Raw genomic sequence first — 25,406 nt, forward strand, 5'->3', positions numbered from 1 at the left:
GGTGAATGGTGATAAAGATGGTTATAGTTCATACCTGAGATGGGAAAAACTTGGGTTTGATATCTTTGCATGTAATTTTTGTTGAACTGAATTGAATCCTGCTTTCTTGTGGATACCACAACACCCTTCTACTGCAATCTTAACCCTTTAGACATATTCTTATTAAGAGTATTTCTCATCTTATGTTATAATTATTTGTTTCTTTTTGATTTTCCCTCCACTGTGAACTTCTTCAACGACATTGTTTTATTCCTGCCTAAGTTCATTGGTGTTTGGCCTAGAGCAGGTGCATAGTTAATGTTGAATAAGTATGGAAGAAAAGATAGCATTAAATTTGTTATTTTATAGGATAGGCAGATTAAAGGATCCAAAGATGAGGCATTGTTGTGTGGTGCTTAAAAGCATAGGTTCTGAAATCTCGGGAAGGGTCTTTCTCTGGCTTGCCTCTTACTAGCCATGTGATTTCCTTCTTTTCCTGTCTCTCCTTCCTTCCTTCCTTCCTTCCTGGGGGTTGAACCCAAAGGTACTATACCACTGAACCATATCCCCAGCTCTTTGTTATATATTTTTAAAAATTTTGAAACAAGATTTAAGTTGCCCAGGCTATCCTGGTTTTTCCTACATTGGTCTCTTGAGTAGCTGGGTTTATAGGCATGGGCCACCACACCCAACTAGCTCTATAATATAGGAAATTAAATGAAATAATCCATGTTGAAATTCAGCATAATGATGAAAGCCAAAAAGTTTAATTCTGAGCTTTTAAGTTTAGATACTATGAAGAATCAGTGCTGACATTGGCAGAAAGGAAAGAGCAGTTAAGTGTTTGATGTGTAAAATTCAGAGGTTAGGTCTGGAGCTTGTGGCCAGTGGCAGGGCTAGAGGACGAAAGATTTAGTAATCACCCATCATTTAGATCTGATTAAGTCAGGATTATTATTTGTCTTATTTTAGGGGAGGGTACAATATCTGTAAGTATCATTTGTCTTCAAAGTATACTTTAAATGGGATAGCTTAAACCCTAAAAGGCAGGCATTTCAAAATACCAAAGCCCTTTTGGTTTCACCATGTCTTTGACCAGTTCTTTGAAAGGGCCTTGGATCCAAATAGATTTTGGTAGGCTGTAATATGGGCTAATTTTTTAAAATGAGAACAAGTGAGAAGTTGTATACGTGGAGGGGATGATTGTTATCTTTAGATAACATCTGAAGGGTTTTAAGTCAGTATATTATTAATTCTTTCACATGCAGATGACAGAATCCCAACGCAAACTGGCCAGATTGCAATAAAAAAGGAATTTATTGGCCTTCATAACTGAACAGCCCAAGGATAGACCTGACTTCAGGCCTAACTGGATCCAGCATTGGCTACGTTCAGACAGGTTCTTCCAAGGTGTTGGCAAGAGTGGCCATTGACTTTATATCCTCTCAGTTTCAAGTCAAGTGAAAAGAGAGTGACTCTTCATTGAACACAACAAAAGCCTTGGAATTGAATCGCATTGAACTGATTTGGGTCATATACCCATCCTTCAACCAGTTGCTGTGGTCAGCCTGATTCATGGAAAGGAGGCAGCCTCACCCAAAACAGGGAGTACCCTATAAGGAAAATTAGGGTGCTGTTTCCAGAAGAGGGGAAAATTGAGACTAGGCAGGCAAAGATAACAGATATTTATTAAAATAGAAAAGAGATCTTTTCTCTTACCCATTTCTATAAACCCTCAGTTTGATAGTATAACTAAACAAAAAATGTATATACGAATTTCCTTTTTTATGAAATATAAGCACTAGCTTCTCAGTCTAATACAAATAATAAGGATTTACATTGATATAATGCCTCCTGCATGTCAGGCAGTGTTCTAAGCATGTTAGTTATATTAATAAACAACTCTAAAATCGCCCATGATGCCAATGCTGTTATTCAGCCCATTTTATAGATGAGATATTTTATTTATTTATTTTTAATATTTATTTATTTTTTAGTTATTGGCGGACACAGCATCTTTGATTTTGTATGTGGTGCTGAGGATCAAACCTGGGCCGCATGCATGCCAGTCAAGCGCGCTTCCACTTGAGCCACATCCCCAGCCCTAGATGAGAAAATTTAGGCACAGATTAAATCACTCACCTAAGATCATATAGCTAATAATATGTGCCCCCATCACCAGCCCCCAAAACTGTTATTGAACCCAGGGGTGCTTTACCACTGAGCCACATCCTTAACCCTTTCTATTTTTTTGGGTGTGTGGGGGGAGGATACTGGGGATTGAACTCGGGGGCACTTGACCACTGAGCCACATCCCCAGCCCTATTTTGTATTTTATTTTTCGACAAGGTCTCACTGAGTTGCTTAGCGCCTCGCTTTTGCTGAGGCTGGCTTTGAACTCGTGATCCTCCTGCCTCAGCCTCCTGAGCCACTAGGATTACAGGCATGCACTATCACGCCCAGCTATCCTTTCTATTTTTTTTTTTTTAAGAAAATATTGAAAATTTATTTAGGTTAAAGAAGACCTATGTCAATGAAAAGTTGCACATGTTCACACATCAAAATGATAATAATATCGAGGAAATAATACCACATATACCCATAGATTCAAGTCATTTCATACCAAAATGTGCATATCTACAGTCAGTTGATTTTGACATTTATCCCAGGACAATTCAGTCAGGGAAAGAGGTATCTTCCAGACATGGTGCTGGGACAAGAGAGCACTGATAGGCATACAAATGAAATGGGGCCACTTCATTATTTATTTATTTTTTTTAAAGAGAGAGAGAGAATGTTAATATTTATTTTTTAGTTTTCGGCGGACACAACATCTTTGTTTCTATGTGGTGCTGAGGATCGAACCGGGGCCGCACGCATGCCAGGCGAGCGCACTACCGCTTGAGCCACATCCCCAGCCCGGGCCACTTTATTATAAAATACAGAAAGATTGTTTCAAAATGCACCATAGACCTAAATGTGAAGCTAAAAATAAACCTTTGCTGTAAAATGAAAGGGTAAATATTCTTCATTGTGGGTTTGACAGACTACTTAGACATCCCAGGGCTTAAGTAACAAAGGAAATAATGTGGCTATCATCAAAATTAAACAATTTTGAGTCACAAAACCCTACACTGAGAAAATGAAAATATAACCTCCAAAATTAGAGTAAATATTTGCAAATTGTATACCCAATAAGGAAATTAGAATATATTTAAATATATAATTAAAATATAAATAAAGACCTGTTATAAATCAATAATAAAAGATAACTCAGATGAAAATTTGGCAATGAGCCTACATTGACAATATTTCAAAGAAAATTAAAAAGTACATGAACATGAAAAATACTCAAATCCAATAACAAATCAAAACACAACAAGATACTACTTTAAGTCAAAGTGAACAGTTATAATCAAGAAGAAAGTGAATCTCAAGTGTTGGTGAGGATGTTGAAAAATTAAAACCCTGATACCTTTCTGGTTGAAATGAGAGAATGCAGTCATACTGGAAAACAGTCTATCAATTTCTCAAAATGTTGAACAAAGTAACGATGTCTTCCAAGTATTACAACTTTCTATACCTAAGAGAAATGGAAGCATATAATCCACATACATAAAAAATATCTTGTACACAAATCTTCAGGGTTGTCTTACTCTTAGTGGTCAGGATTGTGTACCAAATTGATGAATTAGTGAAAAAAAAATACAGCATATATATATATCAATGAGCTTTGAATCAGCCATATAAAGAATGTAGTACATGTACATGATACAACATGTATGAACCTTGAAAATATACTAGGTGAGGGGAGCCAGTGATCAAAAAACATAATGTACAATTCTCTCTTTATTTGAAGCATTCAGACCAAGAAATCCATAGACACAGAAAGTAGCCTAGTGGGTGTGGTATTTTCTTTTAGGATACCCTTTCTATTTTTTAAAATATTTTTGTTGTTGTTGTTAATGGACCTTTATTTAATTTATTTATTTATATGTGATGCTGAGAATTGAACCCAGTGCCTCACATATGCTAGGCAAGTACTTTACCACTGAGCCACAACCCCAGTCCTCTATTTTTTATTTTGAGACAGAATCTTGTTAAGTTGCTGAGTTTGACCTCAAACTTACTCCTCTTGGGCTGGGGATGTGGCTCAAGTGGTAACGCGCTCGCCTGGCGTGCGCGGGGCACTGGGTTCGAGCCTCAGCACTACATAAAATAAAATAAAGATGTGTCCACTGAAAACTGAAAAATAAATATTAAAAAATTAAAAAACAAAAACAAAAATACTCCTCTTTCCTCAACCTCCTGAGGTGCTTGGATTATAGTTATCTGCTGCTGCACCTGACAAACGTTTCTTTCTCATTTATTTATTCAGTCATTCTTTATTAGTATGGACCTATGGATGTTTATTTTATAATCCATACCATTTTTATTTTATTTTATTTAAATTGTTTTGGTTTTGGCCTTTGGGATCTCTTTCAGATTGGCTACTTTGTCTTTTTCTTAGTCTACTTCTGGAATTGGCTGCTTCTCCAAGGAGCCCTGGCTCCTTTTATTGGAAATTTTTTTGTGTGTGTGGTGCTGGGGATTGAACTCAGGACCTGTGCATGCAAAACACTCTAGAAACTGAGTTATATCCCCATCCCTGGAAATTTTTTTTTTTAAAAAAAAACAAGATCTGGGGCTGGGGTTGTGGCTCAGTGGTAGAGTGCTCGCCTAGCATGTGCGAGGCCCTGGGTTCGATCCTCAGCACCACATAAAAACAAATAAAATAAAGGTATTGTGTCCAACTACAATTAAAAAGAAACCAAAACAACAAGATCTGGATGATAGTTGTGTTCATTGCTACTGGAACAACTGCTTCTTTAATACCCTCTCAGCTAGGAGTATAAGAATACCACCGCTTTAGAACAAGCTCAGTGTTTGCCCTTGATAGGGGAAACTCAAATATGACGTTTGTATAATTCTAAATTATATGCTTTTATTGTTATCCGTAGGAAAATTACATAAGTATATCGAGTTACTAAATAAGAATTCATGCTTCATGGGATTATTATCAGGTAAGAGTTGAGAGTCAGGGCTGGGGTTGTAGCTCAGCGATAGTGGTACAGTGCTTGCCTAACGTGTGAAGCACTGGATTCAATCCTCAGCACTATATAAAAATAAATAAGTAAAATAAAGGTATTGTATCTATCTAAAAGAAAAAAAAACCAAACCAAAATATTTTTTAAAAAAAGTTGAGAGTCTATCAAAAACGCAACTTTTTGAAAATAATTGGCCGTCATTAATTAGCTCTTATGGTCAACTATCCTAGTAATAATTGGATAATAATTCCATGAAGCCAGAAATGTTAGCAGTTACTCTGGTGAACTTTTTTCAGGTTTTATTTTTGGAATGTACTCCAGGAAAAAGAGTGGCTTAAAGGTGTGAGTTCTTTGGGGTTTTTATTGAGTTTTTGTGTTTTTTCACAAAAAAGCTTTTTGTCAAACTGACTTTAAAATGTTCCTAGCATAATATCAGTGGAACATAGTTATATGTATTAGAACTTGGGAGTCCCAGTTATTCTTTTAAACATAGAATAGATGCACTCTTATATTCTAAAGAGGATTTTGTCACTCTTTATCTCAGACCATGTCAGGGTTTTCAAAAATTCATATGCACCAAGATAAGAAAAATGACAGTGTAGGAAGCTAAATGTATTAAAAGTATTTTGAGTTTTTGCTCTTCCTGTACTTTTTTTTTTTTTTTTACATAATATCTTTATTTTTTATTTTTACATGGTTCCAGGGATCGAACCCAGTGCCTCACGCATGCTAGGCAAACGCTATACCACAGAGCCACAACCTCGGCCCCTACTTTTTAATGTTTTAGTAAATTGTGGTGTTTTTTAACGTGTTTTTTACATGAGATTGACTCTTCCCCCCAGATGACTTATCTGTGAGGCAATTTGATGGTATATTTAATCATCAAGAGAGCTGAGCCACATTCTTTCTAGGCACTTTCTGGATAATACATTAGCAAATTTATTGATGTACAATATCTAGCAAAAGCACTGAAAGAAAAATTACATTGAGATAATTGCCTGAAAATTGTGAAGTCCTCTGGGTACATACTTGGAAATTTCCCTCTGGATTAAACAAGAATAGTAATGTTTTCAGACAACCTTATACTGGTCCCCTAAACAGTTGCTTTTACTGCTGAGTAGAAAGAAGCCATTGGCTTAGGTTGAGGGATGCCTCATGAGGTGGCCTGATGAATCATCTCCTTGGGTGTCTAGTAAAGCTGCTGGTGATTGGTTTAATACCTGTGTTACATAGCAGCTTCTTTATGCGACTCCTTAAGGGATGTTTCTTTCTGGTCCTAGCATAGAGTACCATTTGCAATTGTCTCAAACAAAAGGCTTTGTTTTTGTTATAGGGTCACCATGAATTGTGTAACTGATTAAGTTTACTTATTTAGGGTAGGTCTATAAAGTTTAAAGTTGCATATGTAGCCTACTCATTACAAATATATAGTTTCTTTTTTTTATAGAACCAGCTCTGTAATCTCGACTTTATTTACTTAATATTTATCTTAAGTTTTAGGAGGACACAATATCTTTATTTTACATTTATGTGGTGCTGAGGATCAAACCCAGTGCCTCTTGCATGCTAGGCAAGCACTCTACCACTGAGCCACAACACCAGCCCCTCATTTGTTTGTTTTTGAATAGGTAATTCAATCACTTGGTTCAAAAATCCCAGTTGCAAAAGGCTACATGATTAAAAGTCATCTTTCTACCACTTTCTTTTTTCTTTTCTTCCTTTCCTTGAGAGCTTGTTTAGAGGTTCCAGTAGTGAAGCACAGCTACTCATACATCCTTGACTGAAGGATAGTCCTGCTGGGGAAGGTTGTCTTCTTTCACTGAGTGCACAGCTTTAGTGATCAGCACATTGAGGGATGAGGGAAGAAGGGAATACCTGCTTAGTTGACTAGATTAGCCAAACCAACCCTAGAAACCAGTGGGGTAGCAGAGGTCCCAGCCAAATTGCCCTCACATCCTCTTCCTTTCCTTGAGATAGGGATCTCACTATGTTGCCCAAGCTTGTCTAGGACTACGGGGCATAGGCTGCCATGCCTGGTTGTACCACTTTCTCATAGCTATTAAGTTTCATTCCTTGGAGGCAACCATTGTTATTGGTTTTTTATGTATCCTTCTGAGATATTTTATACATTTATAAGCCTATCTACTTTATAGACTTTTATAGCTCCATTTTATGTCTTTTTTTTAATCTTTTGTCCCATATTTTAAAAATGATTTTTCTTGATTCTTTTTAAAAATTACAAAATACTTCATGTGTATTACTGATTCAGAAAGATGAAGAAAGGATAAAAGAAACTAAACATTTTCTGTAATCTTATCATCCAAAGATCATTATTGTTAACATTTTAATATTTATTTTTCCAGACAATTCTCATCAAATATATATTCATTCTCTTAAATAATGAAATGAATGAATGCTTATAAAAGTTTAAAATAAAATTGTATTATATTTTATGCGCTGTTTTATGACCTGCTCTTCATTTAAGACTATTCCATGGACAGTGCTCCTTCAGTAAATATAGATCTATACTTTGTTTTTTAATTTTAACTTTTTTTAAACATTTTTTTAGTTGTAGATGGACACAATATCTTTATTTATTTTTATGTGGTGCTGAGGATCAAACCCAGTGCCTCACATGTGCACGGCGGACGCCCTGCCACTGAGCCCCAGCCCCAGCCCTTAATTTTAACTTTTAACTTTGAAATAATTTTAGATTTTTAAAACATTGGAGAAATAGTACATATGGGGCTGGGTTGTAGCTCAGTGGTAGAGCCTTTTAGGCAAAGTGCACATATGAGGCACTGGGTTCAATCCTCAGCACCACATAAAAATAAATAAATAAAATAAAGGTACTGTGTCCATTTGTAACTAAAAAAACAAAACAAAAGTATATAGACTTTCTGTTTATCCTTCACCCAGCTTCTGATGTTAACATCCTATACTGCCTTAGTAAAGTGCCTACAACAGAAGTTTAACATTGATTCAGTGCTATTAACTAAAGCACAGACCTTATTACCACTTCCTATGAATGTTCTTTTTCTGCTACTATTCAATCTGTAATCTCATTTTGCATTTCATTGTTTTTTCTTCTTAGTCTATTCCAATGTGGGACACCTGCTCAAACTTACATTTTTAAGAGTATTGACTAGTTATTTTTTTCTCTTAATTTGGATTTGTTTGATATTTTCTCATGAAGAAATTGGAGAAATATTTTTTTGGCAAGGGTACCACATTTTTGGCATGAGGACCATATATATCTCAGTGAATCATATTAGGAAGAACTTGGTGTTAATATGGTTAAACTATTATTAATGATGTTTAACTTTGGTCACATAATTAAGGAAATGAATGTCAGGTTTATCTGTGTAAAATTATTTTTCCCTTTGCATATGCTGGTTTTTATCATATTTTTTACCCACTGATTTTAGTATCCACTGATGACAGTTATTACCCTTTAGAATTATTTCAGTGGGTCAAATAGTGATTTTTTTCTTCTGTCTTTCCTTCTACACTTGATGCTTAGAATTCTCTGTAAGGATAGCTTTCCTTTTTGTTCCACTTATTATTCAAGTATTTATAACTGCAGTTTTGGGGGAGGGGGCACCAGGAATTGAACCCAGGGTCACTCGACCACTGAGCCACATCCCCATCCCTATTTTGTATTTTTATTTAGATGCAGGGTCTCACTGAGTTGCTTACTTTTGTTGATGATGCCGGCTTATTGTTGTTGATGATGGCTTTGAACTCTTGGTCCTCCTGCCTCAGCCTCCTGAGCTGCTGGGATTATAGGAGTGTGCCACTGCACCTGGCTATAACTGCAATTTTTAACTCTAAAGTATCCCATCATAAAAACATATATCAATGTATTTAGATAAATTTATATTGATAGGCATTGAGATTATTAGCCAATTTTTCAGTACTCTTGAACACTATACTGAACATATCTCTTTGGGCACTTGCCTAATATTTCCTTAGGAGAAACTGTCCTAAGAACTGTCGTCTTAGAATCAAAAGGCATATACCTAAAAGATACATATTGCCCTGTAGAAAAGCTGATAACAAATGTCACACAGTCAAGCAGAATATGAGAATGACTGCCCATTTCCCCACTCTACGGACATTTCTCATCAGCTTCTGATATGTTCTGCCTGGTTCCCAAAAACATAACAAATGTAAATGAAACAGTTTTTAGAGTGTGTGGAAGTTACAAAGAGGTAGAAGGAAATGTTTAATATAAAACCTGTTTAATATAAAACCTTCTCCTAAACTAGGGGCACTGGCACACCCCTATAATCCCGGTAATTCTGGAGGCTGAGGCAGGAGGATTGTAAATTTAAGGTCAGCCTTAGCAATTTAGCAAAAACCTAAGCAACTTAGGAAGACCCTGTCTCAAAAAATAAAAAGGGCAGAGGTTGTGGCCCAATGGTAGAGTATTTGGCTAGCATGTCTGAGGCACTGGGTTTGATCATCAATACCACGTAAAAATAAATAAACTAGAGATATTATGTCCGTCTAAACTAAAAATTTTAAAATAAGTAAATAAATAAAAAGGGCTGGGAATATGGCTAAGTGGTTGAGCACCCCTGGGTTCAATCCCCAGTAACAAGCAAAAACTTTCTCCTAACGAGTGTTGTCCCACATTGGAAAGGGATGCTGTGTGTGGAAGAGAGTTCCTCATTCTCAGAAATGTTCAACTAAAAATTTGCAAACACTTTCTGGGGATTAGATGAAAGGGATTAGATAAACTCTTAGGCCCTTCTTGGTCCCGGACATACCTAACATTTCAGTTTATGATCATCTTCTGTCTGTGAAGTCTGAGTGAACGTGGATGTCTTGCTTTTCAGTGGTCGAAGGCCTCTCACTGTTAGACTTGGGAGTATCTCCGTATTCTGGAGCAATATTTCATGAAGTAAGTGTTCTTGTTTTCTTTTTGGGGTACTAAGAGTGGTTTACCGTCATAGATACCAAAGCCTAACCTTTGTTTTGTACAAACATTTAAAAGGATCTATTTTTGAAAATCCTATTTAGAAACAACCCTTTTTTAGATGTCCTCTGGATAAAAAGGTGGTTTCACAGTTACTATTGAAATGATCCAGAATAAGATTGTAACTTGGAGAAACAGGTGAGACTTCTGTAGAAGTGACTTTTAAATGAAAAATAAATTGTAACCATGGATAGTTGGTGTGCTGAGTAGCATGTAATTGATTCTTTGAAACATGCTTTTCCATGAAAACTTAACATCAATGTTAGTTTCTTAAAAAGCCCACTAAAGCTTATTTAACCCATAAAATTAGTTTTTTTTTTTTTTTTTTTTAAAGAGAGAGTGAGAGACAGAGAGAGAGAGAGAGAGAGAGAGAGAGAGAGAGAGAGAGAGAGAGAGAGAATTTTTTTTTTAATCTTTATTTTTTAGTTTTTGGCGGGCACAACATCTTTGTTGGTATGTGGTGCTGAGGATCGAACCCGGGCCGCACGCATGCCAGGCGAGCGCGCTACCGCTTGAGCCACATCCCCAGCCCAAAAATTAGTTTTTAAGATTAGTAAAAACAGTGGGCTGGGGTTGTGGCTCAGTGGTAGAGTGCTTATCTCATATGTGAGGGGTACTGGGGTCAATCCTCATCACCACATAAATAAATAAAATACAAGTATTGTGTCCATTTACAACTAAAAAAAAAAAAAAAGTCCTTAAAAAAAGATTAGTAAAAACACTCTTGATTAGGTCACCATAATCTCTTGTTTGGGTTACTCCAATAGCTTCCTGACAAGTCTTTCTCAGTTCAGTCTTGCTCATTTCTTCTTCTTCTTTTTTTTTTTTTTTTTTTTGGCACAGTACTGGGTATTGGACTGAGTGCCTCTCTCCACTAAACTGAATTCCTAGCCCCTTTTTTACTTTTTTGTTTTGAGACACGGTCTTGGTAAGTTTCTGAGATTTGCCTCAAACTTGTCAATCCTCCTGCCTCAGCCTGTTGGAGTAGCTTGAGATTATGGGCATGTACCACTGAGCCCAGCTTCATTTACTTTTCTTTTTCTTTTTTTTTTTAGTTGTAAATGGACATAATACTTTTATTTTATTTGGTGCTGAGAATCAAACCCAGTGCCTTACGCATGCTAGGCAAGCGCTCAGCCATTGAGCTATACAACCTTAGCCCCTTCACTTATTCTTTTTTTTTTTTTTTAGTTGTATATGGACACAATATTTTTATTTTTTACGTGGTGCTGAGGATTGAACCCAATGCTTCACACATGCGAGGCAAGCGCTTTGCCACTGAGCTACAGCCCCAGCCCCTACTCTCTCTTTTTTTTTTTTTTTTAATATTTTTTAGTTGTAAATGGATCTTTTTTATTTTATTTATTTACTTATATGCGGTGCTAAGGATTGAACCCAGGGCCTCACACATGCCAGGCAAGTGCTTTACCACTGAGCCACAACTCCAGCCTCTCATTTACTCTTTTTTTTTTTTTTTTAAAGAGAGAGTGAGAGAGGAGAGAGAGAGAGAGAATTTTTAATATTTATTTTTTAGTTCTCGGCGGACACAACATCTTTGTTGGTATGTGGTGCTGAGGATCGAACCCAGGCCTCACGCATGCCAGGCGAGCGCGCTACCGCCTGAGCCACATTCCCAGCCCCTCTCATTTACTCTTTATTGTGCTTTCAGGGTCATTTTTCTAAAATGTGAATCTGATTTTGTCACTGTCTTACTCAGCTCCTTTAAATCCTTAACCATTGACCTCAGGATAAAATCCAAATACCTTCAAGGAGCATACAAAACCCTGTAGACCCTCCTTACCACATTTTTTTTCCAATATTTTTTCTATTTTTTTGTCCATTTATTTTTTTCTTAATTTTTTATAGTTATAGATGGACAGAATGCCTTTATTTTGTTTTTTAATTTTTATGTGGTGCTGAGGATCAAAACCAATGTCTCATGCATGCTAGGCAAGTGCTTTGCCACTGAGTTATAGCCCTGGCCCTGTCCATTTATTTTTAATTGGCATATTATAGTTATAAATAATGGTGGCATCTGTTGTTATATATTTGTACATGCACACAATATAATAATATATTTTGGCCAGTATCATTCCCCAGTATTTCCTATTCTATTCATATGTGTGTGTGTGTGTGTGTGTGTGTGTGTGTGTGTGTGTGTGTGTGTATTTTTTTTTTAAGTTGTAGCTGGACACAATACTTTTATTTTTATTTATTTATTTTTATGTGGTGCTGAGGATCGAACCCGGTGCCTCACACATGCTAGGCAAGCACTGCATCACTGAGCCACACTCCAGCCCCAATTCTATTCTTTTTTTTTTAAATAAAAAATAAAAAAATATTTATTTTTTAGTTGTAGTTGGACACAATACCTTTATTTTAATGTGGTGCTGAGGATCGAGCGTAGGTGAGCGCTAGGCGAGTGCTCTACCACGCTGAGCCACAACGCCAGCCTCCCTATTCTATTCTTTATCAATCATTTCTTTTTTTTTTTCTTTTTTCTTCTGATACTAGGTATTGAACCTGGTTAAATCACTGAGCCACATCTCCAGCCCTGTTTTAGAATTACAGGCATGCACCACTGGGCCTGACCTCCCTGAGATAATTCTAACATATATATGTTACAGAATATGATACTGTATCATATTCTCTGTTACCTAATGGTCTTTGTTCATGCTGTTGTCTCTCTATAAAGGGCCACTCTTCCCTTTTTGGGGAGTTGGCTCTACTATTCAGATATTAGCTTAGGCTTTAATGCCTCCAAAAGCCATCCTCCATCACCTTAGACCAGGCCTTGGGTTCAATTGCCTAAAACACACACACACACACACATACACACACACACACGCACACACACATATATTTATGTGAAGAAAGCTTCCAAATAGGGGCTGGGGATATGGCTCAAGCGGTAGCACGCTCGCCTGGCATGCGAGCGGCCCAGGTTCAATCCTCAGCACCACATACAAACAAAGATGTTGTGTCCGCCGATAACTAAAAAATATTGAAATTCTCTCTCTCTCTCTCTCTTAAAAAAAAATCTTTAAAAAAATTATAAAAAAAAAAAGAAAGCTTCCAAATATTTGGAAATTGAACATTGTACTTTTTGTGTGTGTGTGTGTGTGTGTGCTGGAAATTGAACCCAGGGTGTCACACATGCTAAGCATGTGCTCTACAACTGGCCTGCATCTCCAGTCTATACATTTTAAAGTAGTCTCAAAGAAGAAATATGAGTGGAAATTAGATTATATTTTCAACTGAATAATATTGAAAAGCAAACAGCCTATCAAAACTTGTGGACTGAGGCTATATAGCTCAGTGGCAGAGTGCTTGCCTGGCATGTGTGAGGCACTGGATTTGATCCTTAGTACCACATAAAAATAAATAAAATAAAAGCATCCTGTTCATCTACAACTACAAAAAATAATAAAAAAACTTGTGTGATACAGCTAAAGCCATAATCAGAAGAAAATTTATTGCCTTAAATAATAAAAACTAAAATATTATGAACAACTTTATGTCAATGACATGAAAATTTAGATGAAATGGACAGATCCTTAGAAAAACACAATTTATACTGACACAGTAAATTGGAATATTGTTTTATCTGTGAAGGAAATTAAATCTGTAACTTAAATTTCTTAAAGAACACTTGGGCAAAAATGAGTGGATTTTTTTCTCAATTTTTATGGAGGAAATAACATTTTAACACGAACTTCTCAGAGAATAGAAGGGGGGAAAGATTTCCCAATTAATTTTGTAAGTTTAGTAATCTTGGTCCTCTAGAGTTCCCCTTGGCTGTTAGATGTGTCTTAGAACATGATTTTCATGATAACTGTAGTGTGTTATCAGTTTCTAAACAGATATTACATACTTATTTATTTTTTGAGACAGGGTTACATTACATTGCCCAGGCTGGCCTTGAAGCCCTGTGCCAGGCAGTCCTCCTGACTCAGTTTCTGTGTACTTGGGACTATAGTTGCATACCATCATGCCAAGCTAAACAGATATTTAACACATCAAAATTTTTTATTCTCTTTTGAAGTCAAAAAATAGTTCCAGTGGTACGAAAGGTTCAGGGTACTAAATTATTTGCTCTTATATGTACATCAGCCAATTAGAATAGTACAATATTCCAAGAAAGAAACAGATAAACAGATTTTTGCTGAAGAAGTTTTTCCCCCAACTCAGGAAACTGTTATTTCATAGTGAGATTTAACTTAATTTTTTATTTGTATGTTTGTTTTTCTCCTGCAGACTCCATTAATAATATACCTCTTTCATTTCCTAATTGACTATGCTGAATTGGTATTTATGGTAAGTAGTCTTTCAGATAAAGTCTATCAATCATTTTTCTAATTTTGCAGTCTGTTTTTGTTTTGGTACCGGGGATTGAACCAGGGGCACTTGACCACTGAGCCATATTCCCAGCCCTGTTTTGTATTTTATTTAGAGACGGAGTCTCACTGACTTGCTTAGTGCCTCTGCTTTTGTTTAGACTGGCTTAGAATTTGTGATCTTCCTGCTGGGATTACAGGAATGTGCCACCATGCCTGGCACAGTTTGTTATTTTTAAGGAAAAATCTGCCTTACAAGCTTGGGAGTTTCTCAGAAATAAAAGTAAAATTTTATTTTATTTTATTTTATTTTTTTTTTAAAGAGAGAGTGAGAGAGGAGAGAGAATTTTTAATATTTATTTTTTAGTTCTCGGCGGACACAACATCTTTGTTGGTATGTGGTGCTGAGGATCGAACCCGGGTCGCACGCATGCCAGGCGAGCGCGCTACCGCTTGAGCCACATCCCCAGCCCTAAAAGTAAAATTTTATATTTTTAATTTGAAATCATTGAACTGTGGCAGAATTATGGAAGTGTGAGAAGCAATCTCTGACTTCTGACTTGCTCCAATTCCTTATTCTTCTTTAGAGCTTGGTTTCTAGATTATGCAGTCTTGAATTTTCTAGCTCCAAGATTCTGTGATTGGCTTTAATTGTTCCAGTATGGGGGAAATCCTAAGTGTCCTAACTATTCTGCCAAGAGATTCTGTGAAGAGGACATAGGCCTTGATGGGACTTTTAGGAGGCAAGAATCTTGAATACTGAAATGACAGGACTGTGGTTGTTTTTTGTTTTTAAATATTTTTTAGTTGTAGATGGACATAATACCTTTATTTTATGTATTTATTATTTATGTGGTGCTAAGAATCAAACCCAGTGCCTCACATGTGCTAGGCAAGTGCTCTACCACTGAGCCACAACCCTGGCCCAGGACTGTGTTTTGAGAGCATAGCAGTTTGAAACATTTGTCTAGTTTAGGGTTGAAAAATCTGGGTCAACAAATTCCTCTGGAGCTGGGGGTGTGTTTCAGTGGTAGAGCAAGCCTGGCATGGGTGAGGCCCTGGGTTTGATTCCCAGTACTAAGAAAAAAAAAAGGAAATAATACATAGGAAGTCTACTGAGGTCTTTTTTTTTTTTTTTTTTTTGCCGTGCTGGGGATTGAACCCACGGCCTTCTGCATGCCAGCCAAGTAATCTATCAACTGAGCTAAATCCCCAGCCCTTCTGAGGTCTTCTTTAATAATTATATTGGTTCCTATTTATTGAGGACTTTTATTATGTGCTAGGCACTTACATACATGAGGCTTGCAAAGCAGTGGGTATTGTTCCAATTTTGTAGAAAACTTAAGTAACTTGTACTTTTAGAGCAGACACAGTGATTCACAAGACTTAAGTGGGCCTAGATGGGTTCTAATCTTCAGGGTTTTCCAGTTAAATCTCCCTGTCTGGGTCTTACCTTTTAGTAATCAGAATGAGGGTTGACATTCTGCCTGACTGATCCACCAGAACTCTAGGGCCTGGCAGTATTCCAGTATCTCTGCATAACTGAGTTTTATATTTCTTTTACTCTTCTTTCTTGACAGATAACTGATGCACTCACTGCTGTTGCCCTGTATTTTGCAATCCAGGACTTCAATAAAGTTGTGGTAAGTAATTAACAGATGGGAAAAACTGGTGGAATTTGGTAACCTTCTGGTCTTTGTTATTACAAAGAATCAAAGGTCCTATACTTAAGCATTTAGCTGCTTTATAAGCTAAGAAGTGGAAGTGAAGCTTCTGGTTGGTTCAGCTGTACTTGGAACGACAAACCCAAATCTATGAAAGTGTTTTACTAATACATCCAGAAAGTTCAGTCTTAATCTATGTAGCTTGTTATTATCCACACACCTGTGCAAATTGAGATTTTTTAGAACAGAGTTTTGCATGACAGTTATATTAGTGAGGCCCCTAAAAAAATCTTCCATTCTTTTTCACCAGTTTTTCTTTTCAAAGGAAAGTGAATTCTGCTTTTAACTCACTGTTAGGACTACTGAGGTAAAATTGGATTCTTGGATTCTATTTTATTTTTTGTGGTGCTGAGAATAGAACCTGGGGCTTTGAGCATGCTAGGCAAGTGCTTTACCACTGAATCATACCACCAGCCCCCAAAGAGTAGACTTTTTTGTACTGGAGATTGAACCCAAGGGTGCTTAACCACTGAGCTGCATCCCAAGCCCTTTTTTTAAAATTTTGAGACAGGGTCTCACTAAATTGCTTAGGGTCTTGCTTAGTTGCTGAAGCTGGTTGCAAACTTGCCATCCTCCTGCCTCAGCCTCCTGAGCCACTGGGATTATAGGTGTATGTGTCATACCAAGCCCCAAAGAGTAATCTTAATCAGAAAATTTAGCATGTATTAAGTGCCTCTTAAAAGTATTTTTTTAAAATATTTATTTTTTTAGGTGTAGATAGACACAATACAATGCCTTTATTTTTATGTGGTGCTGAGGATTGAACCCGGGTCCCGCCCATGCCCGTTGAGTGCTCTAAAGCTGAGCCACAATCCCAGCCCCTATTAAAAGTATTGATGTAAACTTTAGTTTTAATCCTTATTTAATAGCCAGGGGAATTGCATAGTAGAGACATTTTCCTTTTTCCTGGGTTCTGAGAGAGTTAACAGGTTAATCATGTATACTATCCATGTAATTACATATTTTAAAAAAGTTGGCTATAGCCTTTCTTTTTTTTTTTTTTTTTTTTTTTAAAGATAGAGTGAGAGAGAGGGGGACAGAGAGGGACAGAGAGAGAGAGAGAATTTTTAATATTTATTTATTTTTTCTTAGTTCTCGGCGAACACAACATCTTTGTTGGTATGTGGTGCTGAGGATCGAACCGGGGCCGCACGCATGCCAGGCGAGCGCGCTACCGCTTGAGCCACATCCCCAGCCCCTATAGCCTTTCTTGATTGGCTGGGAGCCACTGAGAGGATTTAGGCTGGGGTGAGATAAGGCTGCATTTCATTGGCATTGCCTGCTTGTGGTTCATTTTCACTTCTGTTAACAAGTAGTAGAACCAGAAATAGCAATTTGCCTTTCTGTAGCAATGGTCATCAGTAACACAGGAAGCTGATAAATTCTATAATTTTAGACCTCAGATTTTTAAAATATCTAGACTGAGGGTTTTTAATTTGGAGTCCATTTATAGGCTTAATAGGCCTATAAAATGCTTGAAATAGTATGAAAAATTGTATGTGTATGTGCATGTCTGATCTTTTCCCAGAGTCTGTGGCAGTTAATTGTTGCTCAGAGTTTTTGACTTCTGCTAAAGGATTAAGAACTACATTTTAGAGACTTAGTATCACTAAGGCTAAGAGAGCATAACTTAAAAATTCTATAGGCTGAGCTGAAATGTGCTAACAGTATTCTCTTGAGGGTTACAGATGAAATAGCTGGGCATGAAGTTCATAAGCTGAGAAATTCAGAGATAAATTAGCACTGGCTAATTTTTTTTCTCCAAGATAGGTTATATATGTACACTCCAGTCTTTATTTGAGGTTAAAAATATGCTAAAGTCAAGTGGCATGTTATCTGTAGCTTACTTTCAAATGGTTTGATAAGAAAAAAAAATTATGCCTGTGTGTATGTGTAGAGATAAAAGAAATATGGTGAAATGTTAAACAACTGGTAGATCTAGGTATGTTTATTATTTGATACTGGGGATTAAACTCAGGGGAGTTTTTCCACTGAGCTACATCCCCAGCTCTTTTTAAACTTTTTATTTTGAGATAGGACCTTGCTAAGTTGCTGAGGCTGGCCTTGAACTTGCAATCATCCTGCCTTAGCTTCTGGAGTCATGGGGGTTACAGTCATGCACCACCATACTCAGTGATAGCTTTCATTTAAAAGTACAGTCAGCCAGATCGTTTGTTGTTGTTGTTGTTACTAGGGATTGAACCCAGGGCGCTTAACTACTGAGCCACATCCCCAGCCTGCACCCCACCCTCCCTTGTTTTTGGAGACAGGACAGGAACTCACCAAGTTGCTTAGGGCCTCAGTAAATTGCTGAGGCTGGCTTGGAACTTGTGATCCTCCTGCCTCATCCTCCTGATCCACTTGGACTATAGGTGTATGCCATGCACCCAGCCAAATCTTTTCAACCAAATGTAAAACTGAAATGTGTTTTAATGAAACTTGATTAGAGATGGTAGTGTCATATGTTTATTCCTTGTTTTTCTCCCCTGTTCAACTATCATAAGAATACTACCTATTCCAATTAAAATAGGGCTTGGTGTGTGTGTTTGTGTATTTTGTGGAGTTGGGAATAGAACCCAAAGACTTATACATACTAGGCAAGCATTCTACCACTGTGAGCTATACTTCCAGCCTTCAAAACAGTTTTAATGGGGCAGGGGGAGCTTTATGGAGAAAAATAAAGTATGTTTCAGTTTGTTCCTAACAACCTGACTTCAGGTTGAGAACCTTTCATTTTAGAGTGCCAATTTTAATTACTTTGTTGTATCTCAGCTTATGTAGAGACCTAGAGTTTTCTTTTTCTTTTCTTTCCATAATTTAAAAGAAAGAAAAGCAAATGAGTAATTGTCAGTATGTGTATTTTGATGCACAAAGATGTACTACTGTCATCGAGACTGAATTAAAATTTAGATTTTTTTTCCTTCATTCTGCAGCAAACAAACAAACAAACAAACAAAGGTATTATGTCCAACTACAATTACAGGAGAGATTAAAAGTAATCTGCAGGGTGGTGACCTGGGTGTGTTACCTTTGTGGTCATTAATCAGTTTGTATGCAGCTTTCCATTATCTATATATTTTTTGTGTGGTGCTGAGGATCAAACCCAGGGCTTCTTGCTGAGCCATAACCCCAGCTCCTATAATTGTTTTCAGTCTCATCATTGTCAACTCTGCTGAATTGTTATAGAAATATTTGTCTTTAGATTTTAAATTATACTCCCTCATTTATTTTTATATTTCTGATTTTCTTAGGGTTATATGTGCATGTATGTGTGTATAATTATAAATTTCCTTAGATTCTAGCCACTTTCCTTTCTCCAGCTGAATGCAATGGAGATTTTTAAAAAAGGTGTTTTGCCTATCCTTGGGAGTCTGATAATTGGACCTCTGAGGCCAGCTATAATGGTGACCGTGGTTATGAGACTGAGGAAGAAAGTAAAGAGGGAGTAGACAACATAGGAACTATTCATCCCTCCTGGAGACTCGCATTTCAGAAGATTTTTCTGCTTTAAAGTACTGTCCTTGAGAAGATTGCATTTACAAGTCAGTCCTGCTGGCCCACCATCCCCGTTGCCCAAGGATCTACACATTCTTGGTAACCTCCATCTCTCAGTGCAGCCATGCTGGCTGGCTTCCAACCTGGGAATGGGTCTGCAGTCCCACTTGCCTCTCTGTCTGCCCCTAAATGAACTCCTGTTCCTGTTCCTTCCTAATAGTTGCTTTTGTTGATCTCATCCTCTCCATGTTGTCTTCTTGCAGCAGAATGCTAGAGCTCTTAGTGGGCCTCCTTTCTTCTACACTTTTGCAGCTGTCCTCACTAAGTGCTTGGATTGCTGAGCCAACCCCCTTCTCTGATAAAAGCATATTAGTTTAAATTTTGTCCTTTTAATTAAACAACCCCAGCTGCGAATGGCACCATAAATATTATTGATGATTATTCCCACTATTTAACTTGAACTCTTGCCATAGTGAGAACAGGGAGATGATCAAAGGGATTTTTTTTGCAGGTTTTCCAACTAAGCCTTTACCTAAACCTGGGCAAGAAATATGGGGCTACCTGTATTCCTGAGATATTCTCTTGATTTTCTTTGGAATTGAAATATTTTCTTCTAAATTTTTAAAAGATTTTAAAAAAATTCTGACACATGGGGCTGGAGTTGTGGCTCAGGGGCAGAGTGCTTGCCCCTTACATGTGAGGCACTGGGTTTGATCCTCAGCACTGCATAAAAATAAATATACAAAATAAAGATATTGTGCGCATGTATAACTAATATATATATAATATATATGTCACACACACACACACACACACACACATATTCTGACATATACTTGTGAACCTGTTTTCAGCTTGAAGAAAAATTATGCCTGCAGTTAGTTACCTTTCCTATCTTCATCTTCTTATTTTCCACTTTGACATAGCATGCCCAGTAATCATTGACAACCTTGTGGTTGTCATTCCTGCACACAGCCTTAACTTTTACAACTTTTGTAAACATCCCTGAATAATGTATGGTCTTATTTTGCATGGTTTTAACTTTATGTAATTGGTACTATGTACTATATAGTCTATTGTGATGTGCTTATTTCATCATTAAATCTTTAACCATTCTCACACAGATAGTTAAGTGCTTGCTCTTCTGAAATACTCTTAATAGGTTACAGCATTAGTTTTACTGTTTAATGATTCTCTGATCATTAAATCATCAGGGCTACCCATCTGTGGTTCAGAGATTTTTTTAATCTATATTCTGACCTGTGTTTACTTATAAGGTTGCCTGTTGTTTTTTCATTCTGGAACACACCCATGAACTTGTTGTGACACGTCAGGAAGGCAAGAGCTTTCCACCCCCATCCCATCTTAACTCACTAGCTGCCCAGCCACATCCAGCTCTCCTCTTTCTCTTCATTGTGACCTTTTCACACCTCCTCTATGGAAGTAAAAAAAAAAAAAAAATGAAATAGGAGAATGAGGAAGAAAACATAAGATACTGAGACATTTGGGATCATTCCACTTGGCTTAAACATAACTGCTTTGCTGATAAAATTTTTTTTTGAGTTTTTACACCACTGATGATAACTTCAAAATGGCTAAAAACTGGTTTTCCATTCATTCATTCATTCAGCCATTCAACAGATCTTTATTGTTCTCCCCCTGTGCCAGCTCGTAGGCATATATGGTGAGAAAATAACATGGTCCCTACCCTCATGGAACTCATACTCTAGGGAGGGAGCCAGCATTAGTCAGTTACATAAATAAATGAAATAGTTATAACTTTGAAGAATGCTGTGAAAGAATGTGTACCATAGGGTTTTGTTTGTTTGTTTGTTTGTTTGTTTTCTCTGAGGAACTGATGATTTAACTGGCCTCTAAAGGCTGTGTGGGAGTTATGTAGGGAAAGAGAAGAGGTCCAATGCAAAGACTTAAGGGCAGGAGAAGTGGTGACATGTTCAGGAGGTAGGGAGAATGTGTATGAAATTAGCCTGGAGAGTGGGGCCAGACCAGGCAGTGACCTATAGGCCACGGCAAGGACTTCTTGTCTTCATCCTAAAAGCAGTGGGAAGTCATTTGTTTCATGTGTTTTGTCTTTTTTTTCCCCCTAGTTTAAAAAGCAGAAACTCCTCTTAGAACTGGACCAGTATGCCCCAGATGTGGCTGAACTCATCCGAACCCCTATGGAAATGCGTTATATCCCTCTGAAAGTGGCCCTGTTGTAAGTATTCCCTGATAAATCAGGGCTCAGTGCCAGTGAATGTGAGGAAAATCTGATGAGACTTTCCCATGTAGTTTGTTGTATTTTTAGAGATTTGCAGTCTTAGTCATCAAGTATTTGCTTTAGTTCTATTGCACAACTGGGGTTCTGGCCAGCAAAAGAGACAGAGCCATTTTGTCTTTGTTGGGACAAAGACTCACACAGGGACATACACAATCAAACCCTTCACAAATGCTTTCTGATTTGGTGCTGATCTGGGCTCCAGCTTACTTGTGACCAGTGTTTCTTAAAGTGGGGGGAAAAGTTCTTTAATTGTGATGTATGAGTTGAATAAAATTCTGGTCTTTATGTGGTTATTGTTTCAAGCAGCTCCTGTGTATAATTTTGTCCCCCATTTGTAGTTCAGAAAACTGAAGTAAAATGTCAAGTAAACCTTGTGCTCTACATGTGTAATATGAAATGAATTCATTCTGCCATCATGTATAACAAATTAGAATAAATAAATAATTTTTAAAAATGTCAGGTAAATCCATCCCAGTTGTGTCACTAGTGTGGAAGAGTGGAACTTATTGAGAGGCTTTATGAAAGAATTTTCTAGGAGTATTCAGTGCTGCCAGTAAGTTTAATTCTTTCATCTATTCTTATTTTCCTGAAATAGGCAAATGTGAATTATCATTCAGTCAACTAATAGTTGTCTTTTTTTTGGGGGGGTACTTGTGATTAAACTTACGGGTGCTTTACCACTGAGCTATATCCCCAGCCCTTTTAATTTGTTATTTGGAGTCAGGATCTTGCTAAGTTGCTGAGGCTGTCCTGGAACTTGTGATCTTTCTGCCTCAGTCTCCCAAGTCACAGTGGTGGCACTATGTGCCACTACACCTGGCAACTAATAGTCATTGAATATCGATAATTGCTAGTTTCTAGGAATACACAGTAAACACAACAGACAAGTTTCTTCATGGAAAAATCATGCCCTTAGAACTCTTCAGAATTAGAAGGGAACATATGAGGAGATTTTACTCAACCCTCTGCTCTGTGTGAATTTCCTGTTTCATATAGGTATCTTGATAGCTCCTTCTTGAACATCACCTGCTATTCAGAAATGACTTGATTTTCCTCCCACTGAACAATTTTGGAGTATTCAGGTCACATCTCTATATTTTAGAAATATTGTTGGGAACTCCTTTAGTAGAACCAGAGATTTAGCAACATTATGAGTCCTTATAGACTCTTGTTTCCTGGGGGTAGTTTTGTAATAGCAGCAGCCATTTGTTTAAAGGTTGTGTAACAAGCCTATCTGTAGTTGCTGGAAAAAAACAAAAACAACAACAAAAAAACTAACAATTTCTAGGCCTTTGGCTTTAGAACTGCTAATCTTACAGTACTGGGAGGTATTGGATTTAAGGTCTTTATTTGTGAATAATAATTATAATCTCTCCCCAAGACACTGGTATGTTTCTTCCTGTCTGATAATCAGAATTATGTAACTGGCCTCCCTTTTACTTTGTCTGCCAGGAAAATCAGCCAGATTTGAAGCTGATTATTAAAATGCTTTAGAAGACCATTGGTCTTCTTTCCCTTGCTTTGTTTTCTCCTTTTATTTTTTTCCTCTGGTCTTGATCATGGCTATTTTTATTTTACTTCTATTTTTGTTATCTGTTTTCATTTAGCTGCTGCAAATCCTTTGTATAAGCAGGATAGAAATATATACAAATAATGCATTATGACTGTACAAAATTTCTTAACTCACACGCATTTCAGATTAGTTTCCACAGTCCTTTCCTTCCCACCTCAGGAAAAGAATAAGTGTTTTGGCTCCCTCCCAGTGGAAGGTTAGGATGTCCTATGAAATCAGATGGCAACTGGCTTGTTGAATTCAGTGGGTACTTAATTCTCTCTTTGGAGTCTGCCTCAGTGGGAACTGCTTGACTACTAAGAAGAAAGTAGTAGAAAGAACTTTGGCTTTTAAGGGCTTTGAAGCCAGAGAGACCTAATTTTGAATGTACATACTAACTTGTAAAACCTTGGACAAGTTACACATAACCACGGAATCTCACTTCCTCATTTGCAAAACGGGAGTAATGTTATTGCTTGTTTATAGGATCTCTGTAATGATTAAATATGACTGTTTTCCACATTGTACATAGCATAATTTTCTTTTTGCTTATTGACCCCTAACCTCCACTCGATTCTATTTACTTGTGAGAACACATTTCAAAGAAGTTGCCTTCCTTTTAGTGTGCTTTTAGTACACTTCTTAAACTTCCTGGCTGTGGTAGCCAGGACTCCCTGGTCCATTGACCAGGATTACTAATGCTAAATATGTGTGTTCTTCCCCAGCTATCTCTTAAATCCCTACACGATCTTGTCTTGTGTTGCCAAGTCTACCTGCGCCATCAACAACACCCTCATTGCTTTCTTCATTTTGACCACGATAAAAGGTAAGGCCCTAAAGGAGAGTATGTAAAGCTCAGTTCCTGATTTATGCAAAGCAACACTTAATATTTTTTAAAATTACGTATTTAGTAGAAGATTATTATAGAAAATTTATACAAACCAAGAGGAAAAAAATAATTTAGATTTCCTGAAAAATCTACCTGAGAGGCACGCTATAAACATAGTTGTTTAAAAAAAAAATTAAAAAGTTGTGGGCTAGGGGTATAGCTCAGTTGGTAGAGTGCTTGCCTTGCATGCACAAAGGCCCTGGGTTTGATCCCCAGCACCAAAAAAAAAAAAAAAAAAAAAAAAAAAAGGCGTATAATGAAAATAGTAGTCTTCTGTCATTCTCCTCTCATCCCCCACCCCCCATCTTGTTGAAGCAACTGCTTTCTGATAATATTTACTTTCATATTTCTGAATGAAAACGTATATTGCTATTTCATGTATTATAAATTTTAGACATTATTGCATTCCTGTTATAGGAAATAATTAGTTTTATTGTACCAAAATCCCTACTTCTCTTTTGCCTGATTTTCCAACTATAGTTATATCACAGTTTTGATTAAATGAGTAGCCAGTTGCTAGAGGTGTAGTTCAGTGGTTGAGTGCCTGCTTAGCATGCACAAGGCCCTGGGTTTGATCCCCAGTGCACGTGTGAACACACACACACACACACACACACACACACACACACACACAAATCTGTAGTTAGTAACTGGTGTTTTATGATACTATATATCTATGTATTTTTTTTTTTTTCACTATTGGGCAAAGTAGCAGCTATGATTACTTTCTCCTTGTTATACAACCTTTTATTTTAACCTAGGATTAATGATTGTCTTTTAGTTCTTGTTCAGTTTCTTGCTTTTTTTTTTTTAAACCAATCATTGTTTTTTTTCCTTCTAAATCTGTCAAGTACCTAGCAGTGTTTTTTTAGAACACTTAAATACATCAAGCTGTCTGTCAGTTTCATTATTTTTCTGGAGACCTCTCTCACATATCCTCCCAGTCTGGCCTGGTTATTCTCTAGTTCGGGTACAAAGCTTTCATACTGGAATTTCCCTTCATAATTCTGTGTTATATCCTTCTTTTCTGGGTTCACTCCTTCCTTTATTGTTTTGTTCCTCTGTTTTGCTGACTTGC

The 25,406-nt window shown here is 37.1% G+C and overlaps 1 protein-coding gene across 3 annotated transcripts in view; it reads left to right on the top strand.

Annotated features, from left to right (window-relative positions):
• The window catches only part of PIGU (phosphatidylinositol glycan anchor biosynthesis class U), a 93,966-nt gene that overhangs the window by 1,661 nt on the left and 66,899 nt on the right, over positions 1 to 25,406 (top strand). Inside the window, exons 2-7 of one of the 3 annotated variants that reach the window (XM_081292480.1) lie at positions 9,911 to 9,975; positions 10,095 to 10,188; positions 14,308 to 14,367; positions 15,968 to 16,030; positions 21,715 to 21,824; positions 24,165 to 24,265. In XM_081292480.1, the coding sequence (XP_081148606.1) occupies positions 14,365 to 14,367; positions 15,968 to 16,030; positions 21,715 to 21,824; positions 24,165 to 24,265 (277 nt within the window). In that variant the 5' untranslated portion in view covers positions 9,911 to 9,975; positions 10,095 to 10,188; positions 14,308 to 14,364. The remainder of the gene's footprint in view (positions 1 to 9,910; positions 9,976 to 10,094; positions 10,189 to 14,307; positions 14,368 to 15,967; positions 16,031 to 21,714; positions 21,825 to 24,164; positions 24,266 to 25,406) is intronic. The other 2 variants (XM_081292478.1, XM_081292479.1) reach the window with 2 other exon arrangements.

Source organism: Spermophilus citellus (genome assembly GCF_964194105.1).
Source record: "Spermophilus citellus genome assembly, chromosome: 4".
In the NCBI taxonomy this organism is placed as follows: domain Eukaryota; kingdom Metazoa; phylum Chordata; class Mammalia; order Rodentia; family Sciuridae; genus Spermophilus; species Spermophilus citellus.